At 45.8% G+C, this 18,479-nt stretch overlaps 2 protein-coding genes across 4 annotated transcripts; one reads left to right on the top strand and one right to left on the bottom strand.

Moving 5' to 3' along the window:
* Nucleotides 1–362: 362 nt before the first annotated feature.
* On the bottom strand, nucleotides 363–2,668 carry LOC130532409 (transmembrane protein 79-like). 2 transcript variants are annotated; one of them, XM_057045066.1, is made up of 5 exons: nucleotides 2,518–2,668; nucleotides 1,320–1,796; nucleotides 1,041–1,235; nucleotides 724–955; nucleotides 363–643 (listed from the first exon to the last, which is right to left on the bottom strand). In XM_057045066.1, the coding sequence occupies exons 2-5, from the start codon at nucleotides 1,765–1,767 to the stop codon at nucleotides 442–444; spliced, it is 1,077 nt and encodes a 358-aa protein (XP_056901046.1). In that variant the 5' UTR covers nucleotides 1,768–1,796; nucleotides 2,518–2,668; the 3' UTR covers nucleotides 363–441. The 2 variants fall into 2 exon arrangements, with proteins under 2 accessions (XP_056901046.1, XP_056901045.1); XM_057045065.1 differs by lacking the exon at nucleotides 2,518–2,668 and having other exon boundaries at nucleotides 1,320–2,084.
* A 2,034-nt stretch (nucleotides 2,669–4,702) lies between these two features.
* On the top strand, nucleotides 4,703–18,368 carry arhgef2 (rho/rac guanine nucleotide exchange factor (GEF) 2). Of its 2 annotated transcripts, none has more exons than XM_057044457.1 (21): nucleotides 4,703–4,950; nucleotides 8,353–8,515; nucleotides 8,770–8,837; nucleotides 8,930–8,993; nucleotides 10,763–10,895; nucleotides 11,232–11,335; nucleotides 11,420–11,563; nucleotides 11,855–12,105; nucleotides 12,201–12,326; nucleotides 12,846–12,963; nucleotides 13,042–13,290; nucleotides 13,357–13,433; nucleotides 13,571–13,743; nucleotides 13,911–13,978; nucleotides 14,195–14,419; nucleotides 14,499–14,576; nucleotides 14,737–14,816; nucleotides 14,979–15,029; nucleotides 15,105–15,383; nucleotides 15,715–15,877; nucleotides 16,225–18,368. In XM_057044457.1, the coding sequence occupies exons 1-21, from the start codon at nucleotides 4,894–4,896 to the stop codon at nucleotides 16,272–16,274; spliced, it is 2,721 nt and encodes a 906-aa protein (XP_056900437.1). In that variant the 5' UTR covers nucleotides 4,703–4,893; the 3' UTR covers nucleotides 16,275–18,368. The 2 variants fall into 2 exon arrangements, with proteins under 2 accessions (XP_056900437.1, XP_056900436.1); XM_057044456.1 differs by having other exon boundaries at nucleotides 14,973–15,029.
* The last annotated feature ends 111 nt before the right edge of the window (nucleotides 18,369–18,479 follow it).

The raw sequence follows: 18,479 nt of genomic DNA, 5'->3' as shown, positions 1-18,479 counted from the left end.
GGTGTCCAGTAGTACCAAGGAATAAACGTCTGGTTTCATCAAATCTGTCATTTTCAGTGCAGCAGCAGTTAACCTGAGGGGATCACAACAGTTGACTAGGTTTAGTTTTCTGTTTAGGAAAAATGGGGCAGTTTTTACATATTTCCCTCCTGTCTGTGTGGTTATTCTCTTCAGCTTCAGGAAAGTGAATCAACTTTATGCTGCATGTGTTTCACACCTCTCTCAGGAGTGCCTTTTGAATCTTGTTCAATTCAAACCAACAGCAGATTAACAATGGAGAGATTAATTAGTACAGCTCAATTTACCAAGATGAGCAGTCAGTTATTTTAAAAGCCTTTTATGAATTATTTAATAAACCCAAAGTGAATAAAGAGCCTTTATTAAAAAATACAACTAACCCTAAAACAAATGAAAGGGTTAATAATTGAGAAGCAATTGGCATCATCCCCAGAACCTCTGCTTGCCATCAGGTGGATTCAGGCTCTCAAGTGGGGACAGATGGCTGAAGATGGAGCCCGTTGCCTCGACCGTGAAGACAAAATAGAAGTTGGCAACCATCATGGCGATGCTCGGCAGAAAGGAAAGACCAAACCCAAAGCCACGGACGCTGCTGCCAAATGCCGCAGCCACCCAGTAAACCACTCTGGAAACAAAACGAACAAACATGGCTGTTGTCACCTCATAGCCAGATAACGAGAAGATAAAAAGATGGAAATGTCTCACCGTCCAAGGGCAAAGATAATTGTGAGTAACGGGACGAGCTTCAGCTGCTCTTGGCTAAGGTACATTGCCAGGATGACCAGCTGCAGGAAATAGATCAAGAACAGGGAGGAGGAGTCTGAGAGGAAACGCCTGTGGATGCTGACCTCCTGTGTCCCTGCATTCTCCACCACATCATCAAAGAGAGGGCGGATAACGCCATACTTGAGCCGACAGGCCCCCAGAACGAGCCAACCTGAGCAACAGGCGGGGGAAACCACAGGTGAGAGCTGGTGACGGCTGATTGTGACCCAGCATTATCTGGGTGGCTGTGTACTCACCAAGGATGATGGGCGTGACGGAAAACACTGAGCAGCGTAGCGTGTAGACAAGTCTGAGGGGGGCTCCGTCAAGGAGGGGTGCATCAAATGGCAGGAAAACATAGCCACCCCATACCAGGAAGGGAAAGAACATCGCTGCTGACATCAGAGAGACGCCAACCTTCAGGACTTCCCTGGGGGGGCAGCGACAGCCAACTGACACAGAAGGACAGACGAACATCATAACTCCATCCATACAGTTACCTGGCCTCTACAGACAATGATGAACGGTGCATGTACATGTGCTCGGGTTTGTATCCTCCTCCCAGTTAAACTGGTTTTCATGGTAGGGTGTTCCTTGAGGAACCAGCAAGGGGCTCTTCTGTGACTCCATTTCCCACAATTCCTGACTCTCCCTGGTTAAGGCGGGAGATGAATGAGGGATAGTCAGTGCTGGAGCAAAAACCTGAGCAGCTTTTTCTGGTAGCTGGTTCTCCAAAGGCTCCTCCTCTTTTGAATCTTGGTCTGTGCCAACTCCTGTCTCAGCTTGCTCCCTGGCTCCCCCCCCTCTCCTCTCACTCTTGACTATTGGCTCTCTCTCACTTTCTGTGCAACTTATAACATCTGACTGCACACTTGTCCTGTCATCTTTATCTGTCTCTACGCTCGCCAGTCTGTCTGTCGCTACATTTGTCCGCAGGTCTCCAGGCCACCGCAGGGTGCTGGATTCTGTCCCATCATCCCCCATCTTGGGACTTCCTGTTGGACGTGGAGCACCTGTATGTTGAAGATGACATGTCAGTGACATCAAACAGATTCAGTCTGACAGATTCAGTCCTTCAACTTAAGTCTGTCGTTTCTCGATGATTGGTATCAAATAACATTTCCTGGTTGACTACACACATAATTAAACAAATTGTGAAAACGTGACTGTACACAGTTTACTGTTCTTTAAGTATTGCACCAATAACATTTTAATTTTGTAAACGGGAAATTGCATGTTGCTTGGAACCAACAGTATATTTGTGGAACAATTCAATTAATAACTAAAGTCCAATTCTACCACAAGCGGAAGTAAAGATGTTCTCCTTTTCAAACTCAAACGATACTGTTTATCTACCGAGAGCCAGCTCACTACGTTTATACCTGGGGGGAAAAACCTTTTTTTTATTTTTTATTTTTTTGCCAATGTGATTTTTACAGTCACACTTTGAATCAAATCATTCTAAGAAAAAGCCTTTTTGATCCTGGAGTTTAAAAGTGAAATCAAATGTTAAAGAACTTTTTTTTTTTAAAACCTACTTCATGGCGTTAAACGCCACACCGTATTTTAATTTTATAAAAATTCAGTCATGGCGAAAAGTGTTGTTCACGTTGATTGAGAACAACCCTTTGAGACAAACACGGATTCGTTTAAGATTCCGCCTTCAAACGATTATACTAATGCAAACATTTGCGAATAAAACTTTACTGAAGATAAACATAATTAAAAACTCGCCTAATTTAATTAGCTTTAACGTAACCACTTGGTTTATTCCTCTGCTTTTCTTGTTCTTCGTCCTCTGTTGTTGTGAAATCGCCCGGAAGTGCAGCTCAGGTGTGCCAACGTCACGCCCGTTAAAGGTAAATCACCCCTGTGGAGGGACAGGTTTGAATAAGTATCCACAGAATAAATATGTCTCTTGATAGTAAAAACGAGAAATTCCTAAATTAAACATGATTATCAACATTTGGAATAATGTTTAAACAGTCGATGTTTAGTATAAATGAATAAATGTAAATTGTCGTTCCCAGACACGCGTGAGCACCAACCCCCGCACACACGCGCATGACACATTTCGTGTCAGCAACTGTCGCGTACCAGCCAGCACCAGCCTCCCTCCCTCTCTCCCTCCCTCTCTCCCTTCTCTCCTCTCTTTTCTGTCTTATCTTCCCTCTTTCTCTCTCTTCTTTCTTCTCTTCCCTTCCTCTTCTCTCTCGTTTCCCTTTCTCCTCTCTATTCTCTTTTTCTTCCCTCTTATCTCTTCTGTCTTTTCTTTTTCTCCTCTCTTCCCTCTTTCTCTCACATGGATTCTAAGGGCTTTTATTACATAAAAAACAACTGTTTACGTTGTTAAAGCAAGAGTCACATGCAAAGTCATGCAAAAGTTAAACATCCAAAAACGTATGAACAGATGTGCTGACACATTAGTGTTTCATATATAGAATAAAGTGTCTTTTCAGGGTTTTTGGAGAGCAGAAAGATCTGGATCAGGAGGAGGTCTCAGGTACACTTTCAAGCCTGCTCAGGCTGATTGTAGTCCAGCAGATGGTGGTTGTAATCTGCCGGCTCATCTTTTACGGGCTTTTATGTGGGTGCTCAGGTTCCTCAGAGGCTTTGTGATGGTGGGTGATCAGGTGTCTCTGAGGTCTGGCAGAGCTGGCAGCTCCATCACCACCACCTGATGGTGGCTCCTGTCTGGTCAGCCCGGTCTCCCTGTGGCCGTGTTATACTGACTGAGTCTATACCTGGCCAGGTGTTTCCTCAGGTTTGGATCAATCACAGTGCTCAGGTGTTCTGTGTCAGGTGTATCAGCCTAGTGCTGCTCTGCATGTGTTTGTTGCTTTTTGTTGGACACGTAGGATCATTTTGCATACTTCAACATGCCTCCGGACTAGAGTCTTGAGGCTGTAGACATGGTCTCATGCACGGTGGTTTGATAGGAAGCCAGATTGTGACCAGCTCAGGAAGTGTTTGATTCTGTGGCTTATAGTCACACAGAGTATTTTTACCAGGTTGCTGCTGAATGCAAATCCCTCTAGAGTAGTTTGGATCAAATTTGTCTCCACTTTTGTGGAAGCTTTCCTTCCCTTGCACAGTCCTTGTTCCATCTCTCTCTTTCCTCTCTCTCTGTTTCTCTATGTGTGTTGGACAAACCAGCAAATTTGTACATAGATTGTTGTTATCAACAGAGTTTCAAACTTGATTTATTATTGAAAATGTTCCTTTGCTGATGTATTTTGCTGTTATTGTACGTAATATTTATTAGTTTAGGTGACTCTGTCCTGTTTATGTCGCCGATTTTATTACTGAAGTTTTTTTTAAATTATTATTATTATGTTTGTTTTTTAGCTCTCGCTGCTATAAAAATTGTTGTTATACCCAGGTCTTCATCCATCCCTTAAAAAAACATATGCAAAGATCAGGAAATTGTATGCCCCCATCAGAAGATTGTGCTAGATCCAGACCTGCCTTCTGTTTTATCAGTGTAGTCAGTGAAACATATTTTATGACCAGTGTTTACCCTCTTTTTATTGATTTAATACTCTCTTTGTTTTACCAATACAGAACCCAGAGGTTCCTTTCTTATGTCGACCTGCACTTCCCGGAGGGGCGGTGTCATTTAAAACTTCCACGTCACACAGAACTGCGTTGTCCACAGTGTGGTTTCAGGAGAAGGGGTGGGCGTGGTTATTTGATTCGTTGGGGATCGGTAATATTCGGCACTCACGTGACCCGAGCGGAACATAAGGTTTCTTCGTGAATTGTCACGTGACTCATTGACACGTTGTCATAGATACTGATCACCCCCTCACACCGCCTAGTTTACTGCCCCGTTGTGGAAAACGAGCGTTACCTCGCAGATGTGTGGGCGGATCTTTCAGTGCGTACACTAACGTGATTGGCTGCTCACAGCAGCCGCGGCCCGGCGTCTCATTGGTCAGAAGTAGAGACCGGCGCTGTCTGTCAAAGTTTTCCTCACCCCCGCGCTCAGACTGCGGACGGCTCCGTTTTCGGAACCCAATAATTGGTAAAATTATCAACGATTAACTATAGATTAGACTGTGATCAAGCGATCGATCAACCCTGGTCGGTTTGATTTGTGGAGGGGGGATGTCCCGGCTGCTGGAGAGCAAAAGACAGGACAGGATGAAGGAAATCAACCTGAAGGTGAGTTCAGAAGGGATAAAAAGAAGAAAAGAAAATAGGAGCGAGGGTCGTTCGCAAGAGGGCTTTTAATGGATAAAAGCGATCGCTTTTATCCATTATTGGCTGTTTTCAGAGGCGACCGAACAAAAAGAGGGGTTGGGTTCACTGTTCTGCCTCGTCAGCTCACATCTGTAAAATAGTTCCGCTAGTGCAGATGTTGGAGTGATTATCGGTATTTATGGTCGATGATCAAGTCTGTGATCACATATGAGTCGAGCAATTTTAGAACAGGGAGGTTTCTGAAGTTGGTGGTTCTTAGAGCCCTGAAAAGGGCACTTTTTCCTGTTCAGAGCGTAAACCCGCACAACCAATGTGTGTGAAGGTGTGTGTCTGTTGATACCAAGGCGAGTGTGGTGACTTTTGTGTGTATCTTTGCGTGTTTTTGTGAGGTTTGCGGGTGCTCGTCTGCAGCAGCGTGGCCGCTTTGTCCTACAGGAGGAAGTCAGTGGGGGAGGGGCGGAGACGCGTGTGTGTTTCGGTGTATGCGCGTGCGCGTGGAGGAAGTGAAGGTGGATGTTTGACCTCTGACCTCCGTTACCCGCTTGGATTGGGCTATTGGATGGAGCCTGAACTGAAATGATGGATGATATTGGTGCAATATCACAGTCAAACTATTTTTTTAGTCTGTCACAGCAAAGAAATGAAATAAAAAGTTCTAAACTGCTTTGAAGCTGCTGATCTTGAGGTTGATCAGCATCATCATCTTATCAGCAGCATGAAGGTCCTTCCTACACGGACCAGTTCGTCTTTGACACTTCCAGAGACTGTCGTCTGCAACTTTCAGAGTTTAGACCCAAATGAGCAAAGAGAAGCAACATTCATTATTTATAATTAGAAGTTGTTAGGAAACAGCTGGTACAAAGACCAGTTAGAAACCACACCATGAGTGAGCAATAAGACAAATAGAGCAAATATTCCCTTCGTGGTGCAGCTTTGGCTCTGTATGAGGCTGCAAGACCACATTCTTTGTTCATTTAAACTGATAAACAAATTTAGGATTTTCTTGGCCACAACGATAAAAATAAAGCTACATTCGAGTCAACTCGGAGAAGCCACAACCACTCCCCTGTCTGTATGGGGTCAGCGGTTGCTCTCTGCAGCCTTACAGGAGCAGTTGAGCAACAACGAGGAAGATCTCCAGGTTCAGATGAGCACTTTGGCCATGTCAGCAACATTATCTTTATTTATGTAACGTCGTTTACACTTAAAATCGTCTCACAAATATAAACACACACTGTCTGAGAAAATACAAGACATTTTACGTGCTGCTGGTGCGGGAACCTCCCCAATGGTTAAATTCCATACGTTGAATACATTTGTCCCTCTCAGCAAACACTGATTTTGTGACTGTTACTCATGATCACTCAGCACTAGCGGCGTCTTTCTCTACAGATTTGGCAACTGTAAATGTGATTTAGAGACAGTAAAATGGAAAAATGAACAGTCCAGCAGGTTTGGTCTTCCTATGTGATGTTTCAACGATCTCAGCCGTGCACGTTAGCTAAAACTGTGTTTTCTCTGCATTGGCAATGATGCCGCATCGTCCTGCCAGTCAGACAGAACAGGACTTCTGGTTCCATTTCATAACTAAAGTGTTATCACAGCTAGAATTGTCCCCGGTTGACCGTCCAGGTGTCTTCCTGTCTGTGATTGGATAAGAGAAGCAGGGAAAATGAACAGTCTGTTCACGTGGCTACATGGTTGAGTCACATGACTCACTGATGAATGAACAGCAGATATCACCTCCTGCTGGATTCTGGTTTCTGCCTCCCTCAGTCTTATGACCCCCTCTCCCCAGTCAGACAGTAGTGTCTTTATCTCTCTCTCACTGAGCTCTTTCTCTATTGATCGGATGATCGCCGACTGTCACCACCAGATCATTAAACTGTTCGTAGATGATTCTAGGAGCAAATCTGTGATCATTTTATTGATCAACAACATATAAGACATTTTATAGACTTGCTGTTGATCTTTTATTGGATCAATGAAACTGAGAATAAGAAAATGGATTAGACTTTGTATCAGAACAGCAGCAGGAAGTGATGTCACATGTTGCTCGCGTCTGTGCATGCATGTGTGTGCATCTGTTGGACTTCCACTTATTGTGAACAAGAACTGTGCTCACACCAAGCAAGACCTAAGTTCAGAGTTTCTAAAACATTCACACACACTCACACACACTTCCTCTTCCTGCTCCTCCCAGTTTAGAAAAGTTATTGTGAAAAATAGTCCAAACTTAAAGAGAAGCTGCTAGAAACCGATGTGTTCAGGACTGAAACAGACATTTTAGACCTTTTTCTAGCAAATGAGTAACATGTATTTGAATTTTATACGTTTTTGAATGTGGGGCACATTTTAAAGCAGTAGCATTGACTAAAGTGCTGCACAGAACTAAACAGAAAAACCCTAATAAAACACATTCGGGATACACTCATACGTAGAATGAACAAATCTAGTTTTGGGGCAGCTGGTTCCAGAGTTTAGGGGTTCTGTAGGTTCTGTCTCCTCTGCAGGTTCTGTCTCCTCTGTGAGGAAGCACTTTTTCACCAGCAACAATCTGGACAAGCTGAGGACTAAAATCTACCAGTTACAGTAGTCCAGGCCCAAATCAAGTCTGTAAGAGAAAGAAAAGCTCAGGCAGGGGTGAGGCGAGGGACGACGTCACACGTGGGGGGAGAGTCTGTGGGGGAAAGATGCAGGGGTGAGGATGTGATTCAGGGGTGAGGAGAGTGATGCAGGGGTGAGGGGTGCATGGGTGAGGAGAGTGATGCAGGGGTGAGGGGAGTGATGCAGGGGTGAGGGGAGTGATGCAGGGGTGAGGGGAGTGATGCAGGGGTGAGGGGTGCATGGGTGAGGAGAGTGATGCATGGGTGAGGAGAGTGATGCATGGGTGAGGAGAGTGATGCATGGGTGAGGAGAGTGATGCAGGGGTGAGGAGAGTGATGCAGGGGTGAGGGGTGCATGGGTGAGGAGAGTGATACAGGGGTGAGGGGAGTGATACAGGGGTGAGGGGAGTGATACAGGGGTGAGGGGAGTGATGCAGGGGTAAGGGGAGTGATGCAGGGGTGAGGGGAGTGATGCAGGGGTGAGGAGAGTGATGCAGGGGTGAGGGGTGCATGGGTAAGGAGAATGATGCAGGGGTGAGGGGTGATGCAGGGGTGAGGGGTGCATGGGTAAGGAGAATGATGCAGGGGTGAGGGGTGATGCAGGGGTGAGGGGTGCATGGGTAAGGAGAATGATGCAGGGGTGAGGGGTGATGCAGGGGTGAGGGGTGCATGGGTAAGGAGAATGATGCAGGGGTGAGGGGTGATGCAGGGGTGAGGAGAGTGTGAGGCTTTAGTTTCTTTCTGCTGAACTCTGCAGAATAAAGAGAAGGAGCGGCTGAAGGAGCGAGAGAGAGAAGCGCGGGAGAGAGAGGCCAGGTCAAGCAACGGTCACCTGTTCACCTCCCTGACAGTGTCCTCCACCACGCTCTGCTCCTCCTGCAACAGGAGCATCACAGCCAAGGAGGCACTCAGTTGCCCAGGTAACCACACATTAGCTCATCCATTACCACACTTCCTGTTTCTAAATAAAAGTCTTTCTTTGAAAAGCTCTTCTGGAATGAGGTGAATTATGCTTATTGAGAGACTGTGTCAACATAAAGGCACACAAAAGTGTCTGCAGTGTTCATTAAAGTAACATTGTGTTGTTTTAACGAAATTAATAAATGAAATGTACCAAAAAAGTGGAGCTTTTGTCAGTTTACAAACTTTAACCTCTGAGCTGTTTGCTTCTCAGGTTGTAACGTCACCATCCACAACCGCTGCAGAGACAGTGTGGCCAACTGTGCCAAAATGAAACAGAAAGTAAGACCTGCCGACCCGTCTCACTGCTGAATACCTGCCTGTCTGTCTGCTGAGGTATCATGCCTCTTGCCTGCCTGTTTTTCTCTGAACAGCAACAGAAGTTAGCAATGATGAGAAGCAGTTCAGCTCTGCAGAATGTTACCCTCCGCAACAAAAGTGAGTCTGTCTGTTGGTCTGTCTGACTGTTGGTCTGTCTGTCTGACTGACTGTTGGTCTGACTGACTGTTGGTCTGTCTGACTGTTGGTCTGACTGACTGTTGGTCTGTCTGTCTGACTGTTGGTCTGTCTGACTGACTGTTGGTCTGTCTGTCTGACTGTTGGTCTGTCTGACTGTTGGTCTGTCTGACTGACTGTTGGTCTGTCTGACTGTGGTCTGTCTGACAGCTTATCTGTCTGTCTGACAGCTTATCTGTCTGTCTGACTGTTGGTCTGTCTGACTGTTGGTCTGTCTGTTGGTCTGTCTGACTGTTGGTCTGTCTGACTGTTGGTCTATCTGTCTGACTGTTGGTCTGTCTGACAGCTTATCTGTCTGTCTGACAGCTTATCTGTCTGTCTGACTGTTGGTCTGACTGTTGGTCTGTCTGTCTGACTGTTGGTCTGTCTGACTGTTGGTCTGTCTGTTGGTCTGTCTGACTGTTGGTTTGTCTGACTGTTGGTCTGTCTGACAGCTTATCTGTCTGTCTGACAGCTTATCTGTCTGTCTGACTGTTGGTCTATCTGTCTGACTGTTGGTCTGTCTGACAGCTTATCTGTCTGTCTGACTGTTGGTCTGACTGTTGGTCTGTCTGTTGGTCTGTCTGACTGTTGGTCTGTCTGACTGACTGTTGGTCTGTCTGACTGTTGGTCTGTCTGACTGTTGGTCTGTCTGTCTGACTGTTGGTCTGTCTGACAGCTTATCTGTCTGTCTGACAGCGTATCTGTCTGTCTGACTGTTGGTCTGTCTGACTGTTGGTCTGTCTGTTGGTCTGTCTGACTGTTGGTCTGTCTGACTGTTGGTCTATCTGTCTGACTGTTGGTCTGTCTGACAGCTTATCTGTCTGTCTGACAGCTTATCTGTCTGTCTGACTGTTGGTCTGACTGTTGGTCTGTCTGTCTGACTGTTGGTCTGTCTGACTGTTGGTCTGTCTGTTGGTCTGTCTGACTGTTGGTTTGTCTGACTGTTGGTCTGTCTGACAGCTTATCTGTCTGTCTGACAGCTTATCTGTCTGTCTGACTGTTGGTCTATCTGTCTGACTGTTGGTCTGTCTGACAGCTTATCTGTCTGTCTGACTGTTGGTCTGACTGTTGGTCTGTCTGTTGGTCTGTCTGACTGTTGGTCTGTCTGACTGACTGTTGGTCTGTCTGACTGTTGGTCTGTCTGACTGTTGGTCTGTCTGTCTGACTGTTGGTCTGTCTGTCTGACTGTTGGTCTGTCTGTCTGTTGGTCTGTCTGACTGTTGGTCTGTCTGTCTGACTGTTGGTCTGTCTGTCTGTTGGTCTGTCTGACTGTTGGTCTGTCTGAAGCTTATCTGTCTGTCTGACTGTTGGTCTGCCTGACTGTTGGTCTGTCTGTTGGTCTGTCTGACTGTTGGTCTGTCTGTCTGACTGTTGGTCTGTCTGAAAGCTTATCTGTCTGTCTGACTGTTGGTCTGTCTGTCTGACTGTTGGTCTGTCTGACAGCTTATCTGTCTGCCTGACTGTTGGTCTGTCTGACAGCTTATCTGTCTGTCTGACTGTTTGTCTGTCTGACTGACTGTTGGTCTGTCTGACTGTTGGTCTGCCTGACAGCTTATCTGTCTGCCTGACTGTTGGTCTGCCTGACAGCTTATCTGTCTGTCTGACAGCTTATCTGTCTGTCTGACTGATAGCCCTGGTTGCTTTGCTTTGTTCTGAATTGTCTCCTCTCCTTCTTCTTCTCCTACTTCTTCTTCTTCTTCTGTTGTCAGCACCAATGATAAAGGAGCGTCCCAGCTCAGCCATCTACCCATCCGACAGCCTTCGTCAGTCTCTGCTGGGGTCCAGGCGGGTGCGCTCTGGTCTCTCACTCGCCAAGAGCGTCTCTACCAACAACATTGCAGGGTGAGTCTGAGCAGCTCTCCAATTTGATTACCGTCATTTCTGGACTACAGAGCGCACCTGATTAAAAGCCGCATAATCTAATTTTAGAAAGAAAATCAATTTTGTACTTATACAAGCCGCACCGGATTTTAAGCCGCAGTGTTTAAAGTGTAGGAAAAAAGTAGTGGCTTATAGTCCGGAAATTACGGTACTTAGTTTCACAAGGTGCTTGCTGACTACAACTTCTTTTCCACTGCCGACAACACATTTAGATGCATTTATTAACACAAGGAAAGTGATGGAGATGATCACGTGACTAAAAAACCTGCCTTTCTGTTTTCCCTTCTGTCCCTGCAGAGTAAGTGAAGACTCTGTCGGTCTCAGGAGGATTCTGTCTCACTCCACGGAGTCACTGAACTTCAGGAGCAGAACGTTATCCATGGAGTCGCTGACTGATGAGGGTCAGTCCATCTGACGCAACATTGTATTCCATGTGTGCCTTCGTTCATTCTTCCTGTTGTAGGTGACCTGTGGTGTTATTTCAGGGGAATGGTGGTGGAGCCCCCTGCTGGAAGAGCTGCAGGTGGAGGGCAGTTGTGTTCAGGCTGACAGCTGGAGTCTCATCGTGGAACCAAACTACCTGCAGACGCTTCATAAAGACCTCATCAAACAGCAGGATGTCATCTATGGTACATGAACGTGAACAGGCACTTCTGCCACTCATGTTTTTGTTCGTTTACCTTATGTTGACCTTTATGAGATATTTCATCATCCTAATGTAGAGCTAAAAATTGTCTTTATGTTTTTATCATAAGTAATATGATGAAGCAATTAGCAACTGATGTGTTTATTTAGGTTGAATAAGACAGTGTTATCTTATTTGTTCCTCTTAGTGGGTGGTGTCACTAAACCATAAATGTCTCCTAATGGTGGACATGTGTTTGTCTCACGGTGCCTCTTGTCCCTTCATTGTCTTTCAGAGTTACTCCAGACCGAGTTCCACCACGTGCGGACACTGAGGATCATGGAGGGGGTGTACCGGCGGGGGATGCAGGAGGAGGTGATGCTGGAAGCAGGTGTGGTCCACACCATCTTCCCCTGCCTGGATCAGCTGCTGGAGTGGCACTCCAACTTTCTGTCAGAGCTGCTGAACCGCAGGAAGGAGGGTCTCCTGGAGGGCAGCGACACCAACTTCACCGTGCGCAGGATCGGAGACCTGCTGCTCAGACAGGTACCAGCCCCCCCCCCCACCCTTACCATGACACAACAGCTGCAGGAGAGCTCTGACCACACGTCCATCATGGCTGCGTGTTTGTTTATGTGTAGTTTTCAGGACAGTCAGCTGAGGACATGAAGAAGCTGTACTCAGAGTTCTGCAGTCGACATCCTAAAGCTGTGAAACTGTACAAAGAGGTTCTGGGTCGGGACCGAAGGCTGCAGCAGTTCATCAGGGTGAGAACCTGAAACAGAACCAGCACGTGGACCTCAGTATGGTTCAGGTTCAGGACCTTCGTGGGTCTGTGTGCTGTTTCTTTCAAATGTAGTTCAATTGTGTATAAAGGAGTTAATATCAGAATCAGGTTGTTTTTTTTTTTTCTCATTGTGACCAAACTGAAACTTGAAATTTTTTGCCAAACACGGGGAAATGTGGTTTTGGTGTGTTTCAAGTTGATTATAAACCAGTTTGACCACGGAGATTGTTTGATCTCATTTAACCAGGGGCATAAGTCTTTCATTCAGATTTTGTTTGGTCTCTAACTGGCCGATTCCCAGTTAAACCTGGTTTGATGTGACATTTTTGTTGGAATCCAGATTAAATCGTCTACTTCGATTAGTGCCATTTTTGGAATATTACATATATAACATTCAGGTTGAGTTCCACCCCGGCTTAAACCAGGAAAACTCTGCTTAAAGGTTAATTCCTCGGGAACATTTCACTAATGCTGGGGTCTTTTTTCCCATGATGCTCAGCGTGCTTGTCGTGGTCCCTTGTTACGTCGTCATGGTGTTCAGGAGTGTATCTTGCTGGTGACGCAGCGACTCACAAAGTACCCGGTCCTCATCCAGAGAATCCTCGACAACACTAAAGGTAATTTCAGAGCTGTGCTGGTCTAGACTGGACTCTGAGGGATCTCTGATGACCACATGTCCCTGCGACTGCATCCAGGCAATGAGACGGAGGCGCAGACACTCAACCAGGCCCTGGGCCTCCTGAAGGATTTGATCAGCTCAGTGGACAAGGAGGTTCAGGAGCTGGTTTGGACCAGGAGGCTGCAGGAGATTCAGGCCCGTTTGGACCCACGGGCTCAAGCAGAGGTCCGAGGAGGAGGTGTGTTCCGAGGAGGAGAGCTGCTCAGGAGGAAACTCCTCCATGAGGGAGCGCTCCTCTGGAAGGTTCAGGGCTCCAGAATGAAAGGTACGCCTCAATGACACAGCCAGCAGAGCCAGCAGCCCAAAACCAACCACAGGCTTTTGTGTGTAGATGTCCAGGTTCTGCTGATGTCAGACATCTTAGTATTCCTTCAGGAGAAGGATCAGAAGTTCACGTTTGCATCCCTGGTGAGTGACACCCATCCACCCATCCGTCTAACATCCTCCCCTCTAATCATCCATCCATCTAACCCTCTAATCATCCATCCTTCTGATCATCCATTTCTTTAATCATCCACCCAACCATCCTGTCTCATGTCTTCCAGGACAAGTCTCCAGTGGTGTCTCTCAATAACCTCATTGTAAGGGATATAGCCAATCAGGAACGAGGGATGTACCTGATCAGCGCTTCCACGCCTCCAGAGATGTACGAGCTGTACGCGCCATCCAAAGACGAACGTCGGACCTGGATGAACCTCATCCAACAGACAGCTGTCAGGTCAGGACAGCAGTACTCGTGTACCCGTCAGAACTTCTTAGTACCGTCCTGTACAGCTTCAGGTCACAGAATTGATTTAGACTTGATTGGTTTCTCATTGTTTGCTGAGATTTCGGAGTTCTCAGTCCAAAGTGCTCAGTACCAGTCTGGGGTTTCTTCTTCCAAAGGTGTCCAAGCAGAGACGAGTTTCCCCTCATCGAGACTGAGGACAAAGCTCTGCTGCGGAGGCTCAGAGGTACTGCACCTCCTCCTTGTGTAGCAGGACCAACTCCTGCTTCATCTCCTCCTGCTGCATTTTTTCATCTCCTACTTGTTCCCCCCTCCACTCCTTTGTGTTGTGTCCAGTCTTCAGAGCTTCGTTTAAAATGAACACTTTCCTTCCTTCCTCCCCATCTCTTTCTTACTCCTTATCCTCCTTACTGCTCCCCTTCCTCCTCCTCCTCCTCTGCAGCTGACATCCAGCAGAAGGACACGGAGGTGCTGGAGCTCCTGCAGGAGCGAGTCACTCTGTTTTCTGACTTAGTTGAGGCAACGGGGAGAGGAGGAGAGGATGATGGTGGAAACTTCCACGTCTCCTCTTCCAAGATGTCCTCCTCCTCCTGCAGGAACCTGTTCAGAGCTGATTCTCCATATGCTCCTCAAGCTGAGCCTCTCCTCGCCTCCTCCATCACTGAAGGTCAGTTTCTGTTGCTGGTTGTTGCTGTTGCTGTTGCAACATCTCTCTGAGGCCGTTTCTTCCTTTTTCTCTGTTCCAGTTGACAGACTGACTGAACTGCTACTAGACTCCAGCAACAATAAACAGAACGTAACCAACGGCAACCAGGAGCTGAGTAGTGAGTTGCCTGTTCTCTTTAGCGGCTTTAGCGGCAGTTACGAAATGAAAGAAAAGTTCTGTTGCCACCGCTGTGATTGAAGCCCAAATCTGTATTTAGTACCACTTTACTGCTCCTAAAACCAATTAGTTTCAGTAAATAAAACTTGTCGCACTGTCAGATGGTGACTCGGCTCCTCAGAACAGCACCACCTCCAAGGACAGAAACGGTAACCAGCTACAGGAGCGACTGATAAACAAGGTAACTGAGACATTTATGATCCAGCTGTATCACACAATCAAATTAAAAGACCGGTCACAGAGTGGTCCCAGTCTGTCAGCATCTGGTTGAGGCTGAACCCCCCCCCCCCCCCCCCCTCGCAAATAAAGAAGTATCTGAGGTAAATAACATCTGTGGTCACAGGAAGTCCGTCAGCGGTTGGTCAACCTCAGCCGACAGCTGCACGACCTGCAGGTAACGGGGAAACACTCAAGGTCACGGTGAATGTTTTTGTCCTGCTTCTCTGACTCGCTGGCCACACCCCCCCAGGCTGCTGTGATTCGTCAAGACTCCATCTTGGAGCTCCTACTGAGACCAGCTTCCACCCCCGGGACCACCTCTGGGCCCCTCCTCAGCCGATCCATGTCAAAGGACTCGGGGATGGACACTGGAGGTGAAGTGGTGCTGCTGCAAAAACAGGTGCAACTGCTGCAAGACGAAGTGACGCGGCTGCGTCTGAGGGGGGAGGAGCCAGCCAGAGGGAAGGCGGAGCCAGCAATCAAGAATCTGCCCAATGGAGATACTGGTGATGTCAACAAGGGGAAAAAGGTGCAAAAAGGGGACTTTTACCTTAAGAGACCTTTTAAAATGCACATCATCTCATTGAGGACTAACATTCAGTTGACTAACTAACCTTTGTTTTTGTCTGCGTAACTAATTTGTCTCGATTATTTAACAAAGAATGGCACACATCCACAGATGCACTGTAGTCACCGTCAATGATTTCCTTTTACAACACAAAAATCCCAAAGTTAGGGTTCCAAAACTGATTAAAGTAAACAGTGATGAAAAAAGAGAAAATGATGAAGAATCAAGGTTTTGTATTCAAGTTCACGCTAATTGACGGACATAACAAGTAAAACCTGGATATCTCTTTCAGAAGAAGAAAAGGAGGCGTGGCAGCAAGGAAGTAGAACCCTGTGTCCTCGCCCCATTGGCCACCGAGGATCCAATCGACCAATTAGATGGTGTCCAGGAAGAAAATGAGGAGGAGGAGGAGGAGGAAATGATGAAGATCTCACCTCGGTCTGACAGCCCTAGAGGTCAGTTAGCAATTTTACCCTATGTAGCATTAGCTGTAGTGGTAATAGTACCAGTAATAGTAGTAACAGCAGTTACAGCATTAGCTGTAGTGGTAATAGTACCAGTAATAGTAGTAACAGCAGTTACAGCATTAGCTGTAGTGGTAATAGTACCAGTAATAGTAGTACCCTTAGCCGTAGCAGGAGCTGTAGTGTAGTAGTAGCAGTAGTCATAGTGGTAGTGTTGGTTGTGGCAGCTGCAGTAATATTGGTCAGTAATTGTAGTACGTAGTCACCTGCACCATAGTAGTGTTAATTGCCATCTGTGGGGATGTTAACAGTCACTGTGATGACCTTTTGCCTTTCAGACCTGCAGGACATCCCAGAGGAGAGTGAGTGCAGTGCAGATCCCAGTTAGCGGAGCTGGCTCCCCTCCTGGTTGTCAACTTGGTGCCACTGTGGATCTGAAAACTATATTGGATCCTGTGATTCGGGTTTGACAGACTGCAGCAGCTGCTGCAGCATTTCTCCATTGTTGCTGGTAGGTTAGAAGTTATAACCTTTGACCTGTTTACATCATCATGCAAGCTGGAATGACCCATTCTGAAATGCTGGAGTGTATCAGAATTGGATCGTGGGAGGGGCCAAACATCAGCATCAGCATCATCATCATCTCTTTGAAGATGGGAAGAAGAATTTTCTTTGACTTGCACGCTGCCTTACCCAGAATGCCACGGGACTTAAGCTGGTTTTTGTGTCGTTGCTGTAAAAAAAAGATTGTTCTGCCTGCTGGCTTTTGTGCAAACTAGGTTTACAGATGTGTGCAAAAGTCAGAGTTTCTGTTAATGTGAAGAGTTCAGCGGGTGAGACATGAAACAATCTTCTAAACACAAGAAGTCACAGATTCCCTTTAGAGATTATCTCAATTATTATTTTAATTGTCATCTTTCACATTTTTAAATGAGACTAAAGACAAGTGTCCAGCGTAGAATGAAGTTCTCTAAAGCCCCTGGAGGTGGTCCCTGGTGGATCTAAAGCCAGGATCATTATCCATCTTTAGAAGCCTTTTCAGCTTCTTCCAGATGATCCTATGTTTGCTTCCAGGTTTTTTTAATTGAATCTTCTTCCCTCTATCTGTGGGACGTTCCCACTGACTACAACGCAACCCCAAAGCCTGCTGGATCCCCCCCCCAGTTGCAGCTGGACAGATGTTGTCCACACAGACCTTTCCTCACTGCTCCCAAAGAGTTCTGTTGGAACCTGCTTTTGTCACAGGGCTTGTTTCCACAGGACCCATCAGGCCTGTCTGGATGTTCTTTACCAAACTTGTGACTTCTTGACGTGAGGATGCAGGAGATGTTTTCTTCTGAGGACCTTTCCATGAAGGTCATACCTATGCAGGTGTAGCCTTAGCAACTCCAGAGTCTCCCAGATCTTCCTGCTGTCACAGGGCTCAGCTGAGATGCTGCTCAACCAGGCACATTAACAGAAACCTTGGCAGGGCGCTGTATAATAACAGTTGGTCTCATGAAATGGATTATGTTTGAACTGGGATCATGAACACAAATGTGTGTTTGTCGAAACAAAAAAGCAAATCTGTCCTCAGAAAGTGTGGAAGGGTCCAGCTGCAGCAGCAGGACTGGACCGTCCCAACTGGGACCGTTGTGGTGCCTGTGTGGTAGATTAGTGTAACGGAGGCACAGCTGCATGTTCGTCACTGCATGTGTCAATAACACTGATTATTATTATTATTGACAAGATGATTCATTTCACTTTTAACATAAACGTCAGAACGGAAGGAAACATCAAGGTTTAGGACCCAAAGATGCTGGTGCAGTTCCCAGATCAGCAGTTCTGACCAGTTTAAGCTTCAGACTGAATACAGAAATGATCAATGGGTTTCAACACCCATAGATAAAAATTTAATTTACCGCCAACAGCAGGGAGCCTTTGATTTGTGTTCTTGATTCTATTTTTAGTTCTTGATTATTAAATTATTTCAGAATTCTTTAAGCGATTTTATTTTTTTATGGTTTTATGATGATTGATATCAATGTTTTCTAGTTAGATGAATATTTTATGTTTTGAAGTAAAACAAAGAAACTCAAGCAGTCAACTTTCTTTTATCCTTTCAGAGGCCAATATTTAAAAAAGAAATATTGTAATTAAATAGTCCAGTTAGGACCTTGTTTTGAAAATATTTTACTGTGGCTAAACCAAGAATTAAATATTAAAACAGTAATCAGCAGAACAAATGAAGCATGCTCTGCTTATGAAGGTTTTAAATCATTTCAAATATTCAATATTGATATTTAAGACTATATATTTTATTTTCAGTATTTTGGGCAACACTAGTCAGACGTAGACAAGGGAAGTTAATTGTTTTAGAAAAGCTGGACAGAAAATCGTGTTTGTATAAAGATTTGATCAGAAACTGTAAATTACGATCGATGTAAGTTTTGTGCTTGTTATGAATCTAATAAAGTGAAGGACGAAAATGTAAACAGTAAAATATTGTGTTATAGAAAGCATTGTTGTGATAGTAATGATGATGATGATAAATATGTTGATTTTCTCTGTCAACCATCATGAATAAACCCAGCATTGTGCAGTACCAACTATA

This window comes from Takifugu flavidus, chromosome 10 (genome assembly GCF_003711565.1).
Source record: "Takifugu flavidus isolate HTHZ2018 chromosome 10, ASM371156v2, whole genome shotgun sequence".
Lineage (NCBI taxonomy): Eukaryota > Metazoa > Chordata > Actinopteri > Tetraodontiformes > Tetraodontidae > Takifugu > Takifugu flavidus.
Note: the sequence above shows the minus strand (reverse complement) of the source record. Positions and strands in the feature narration are given on the sequence as shown.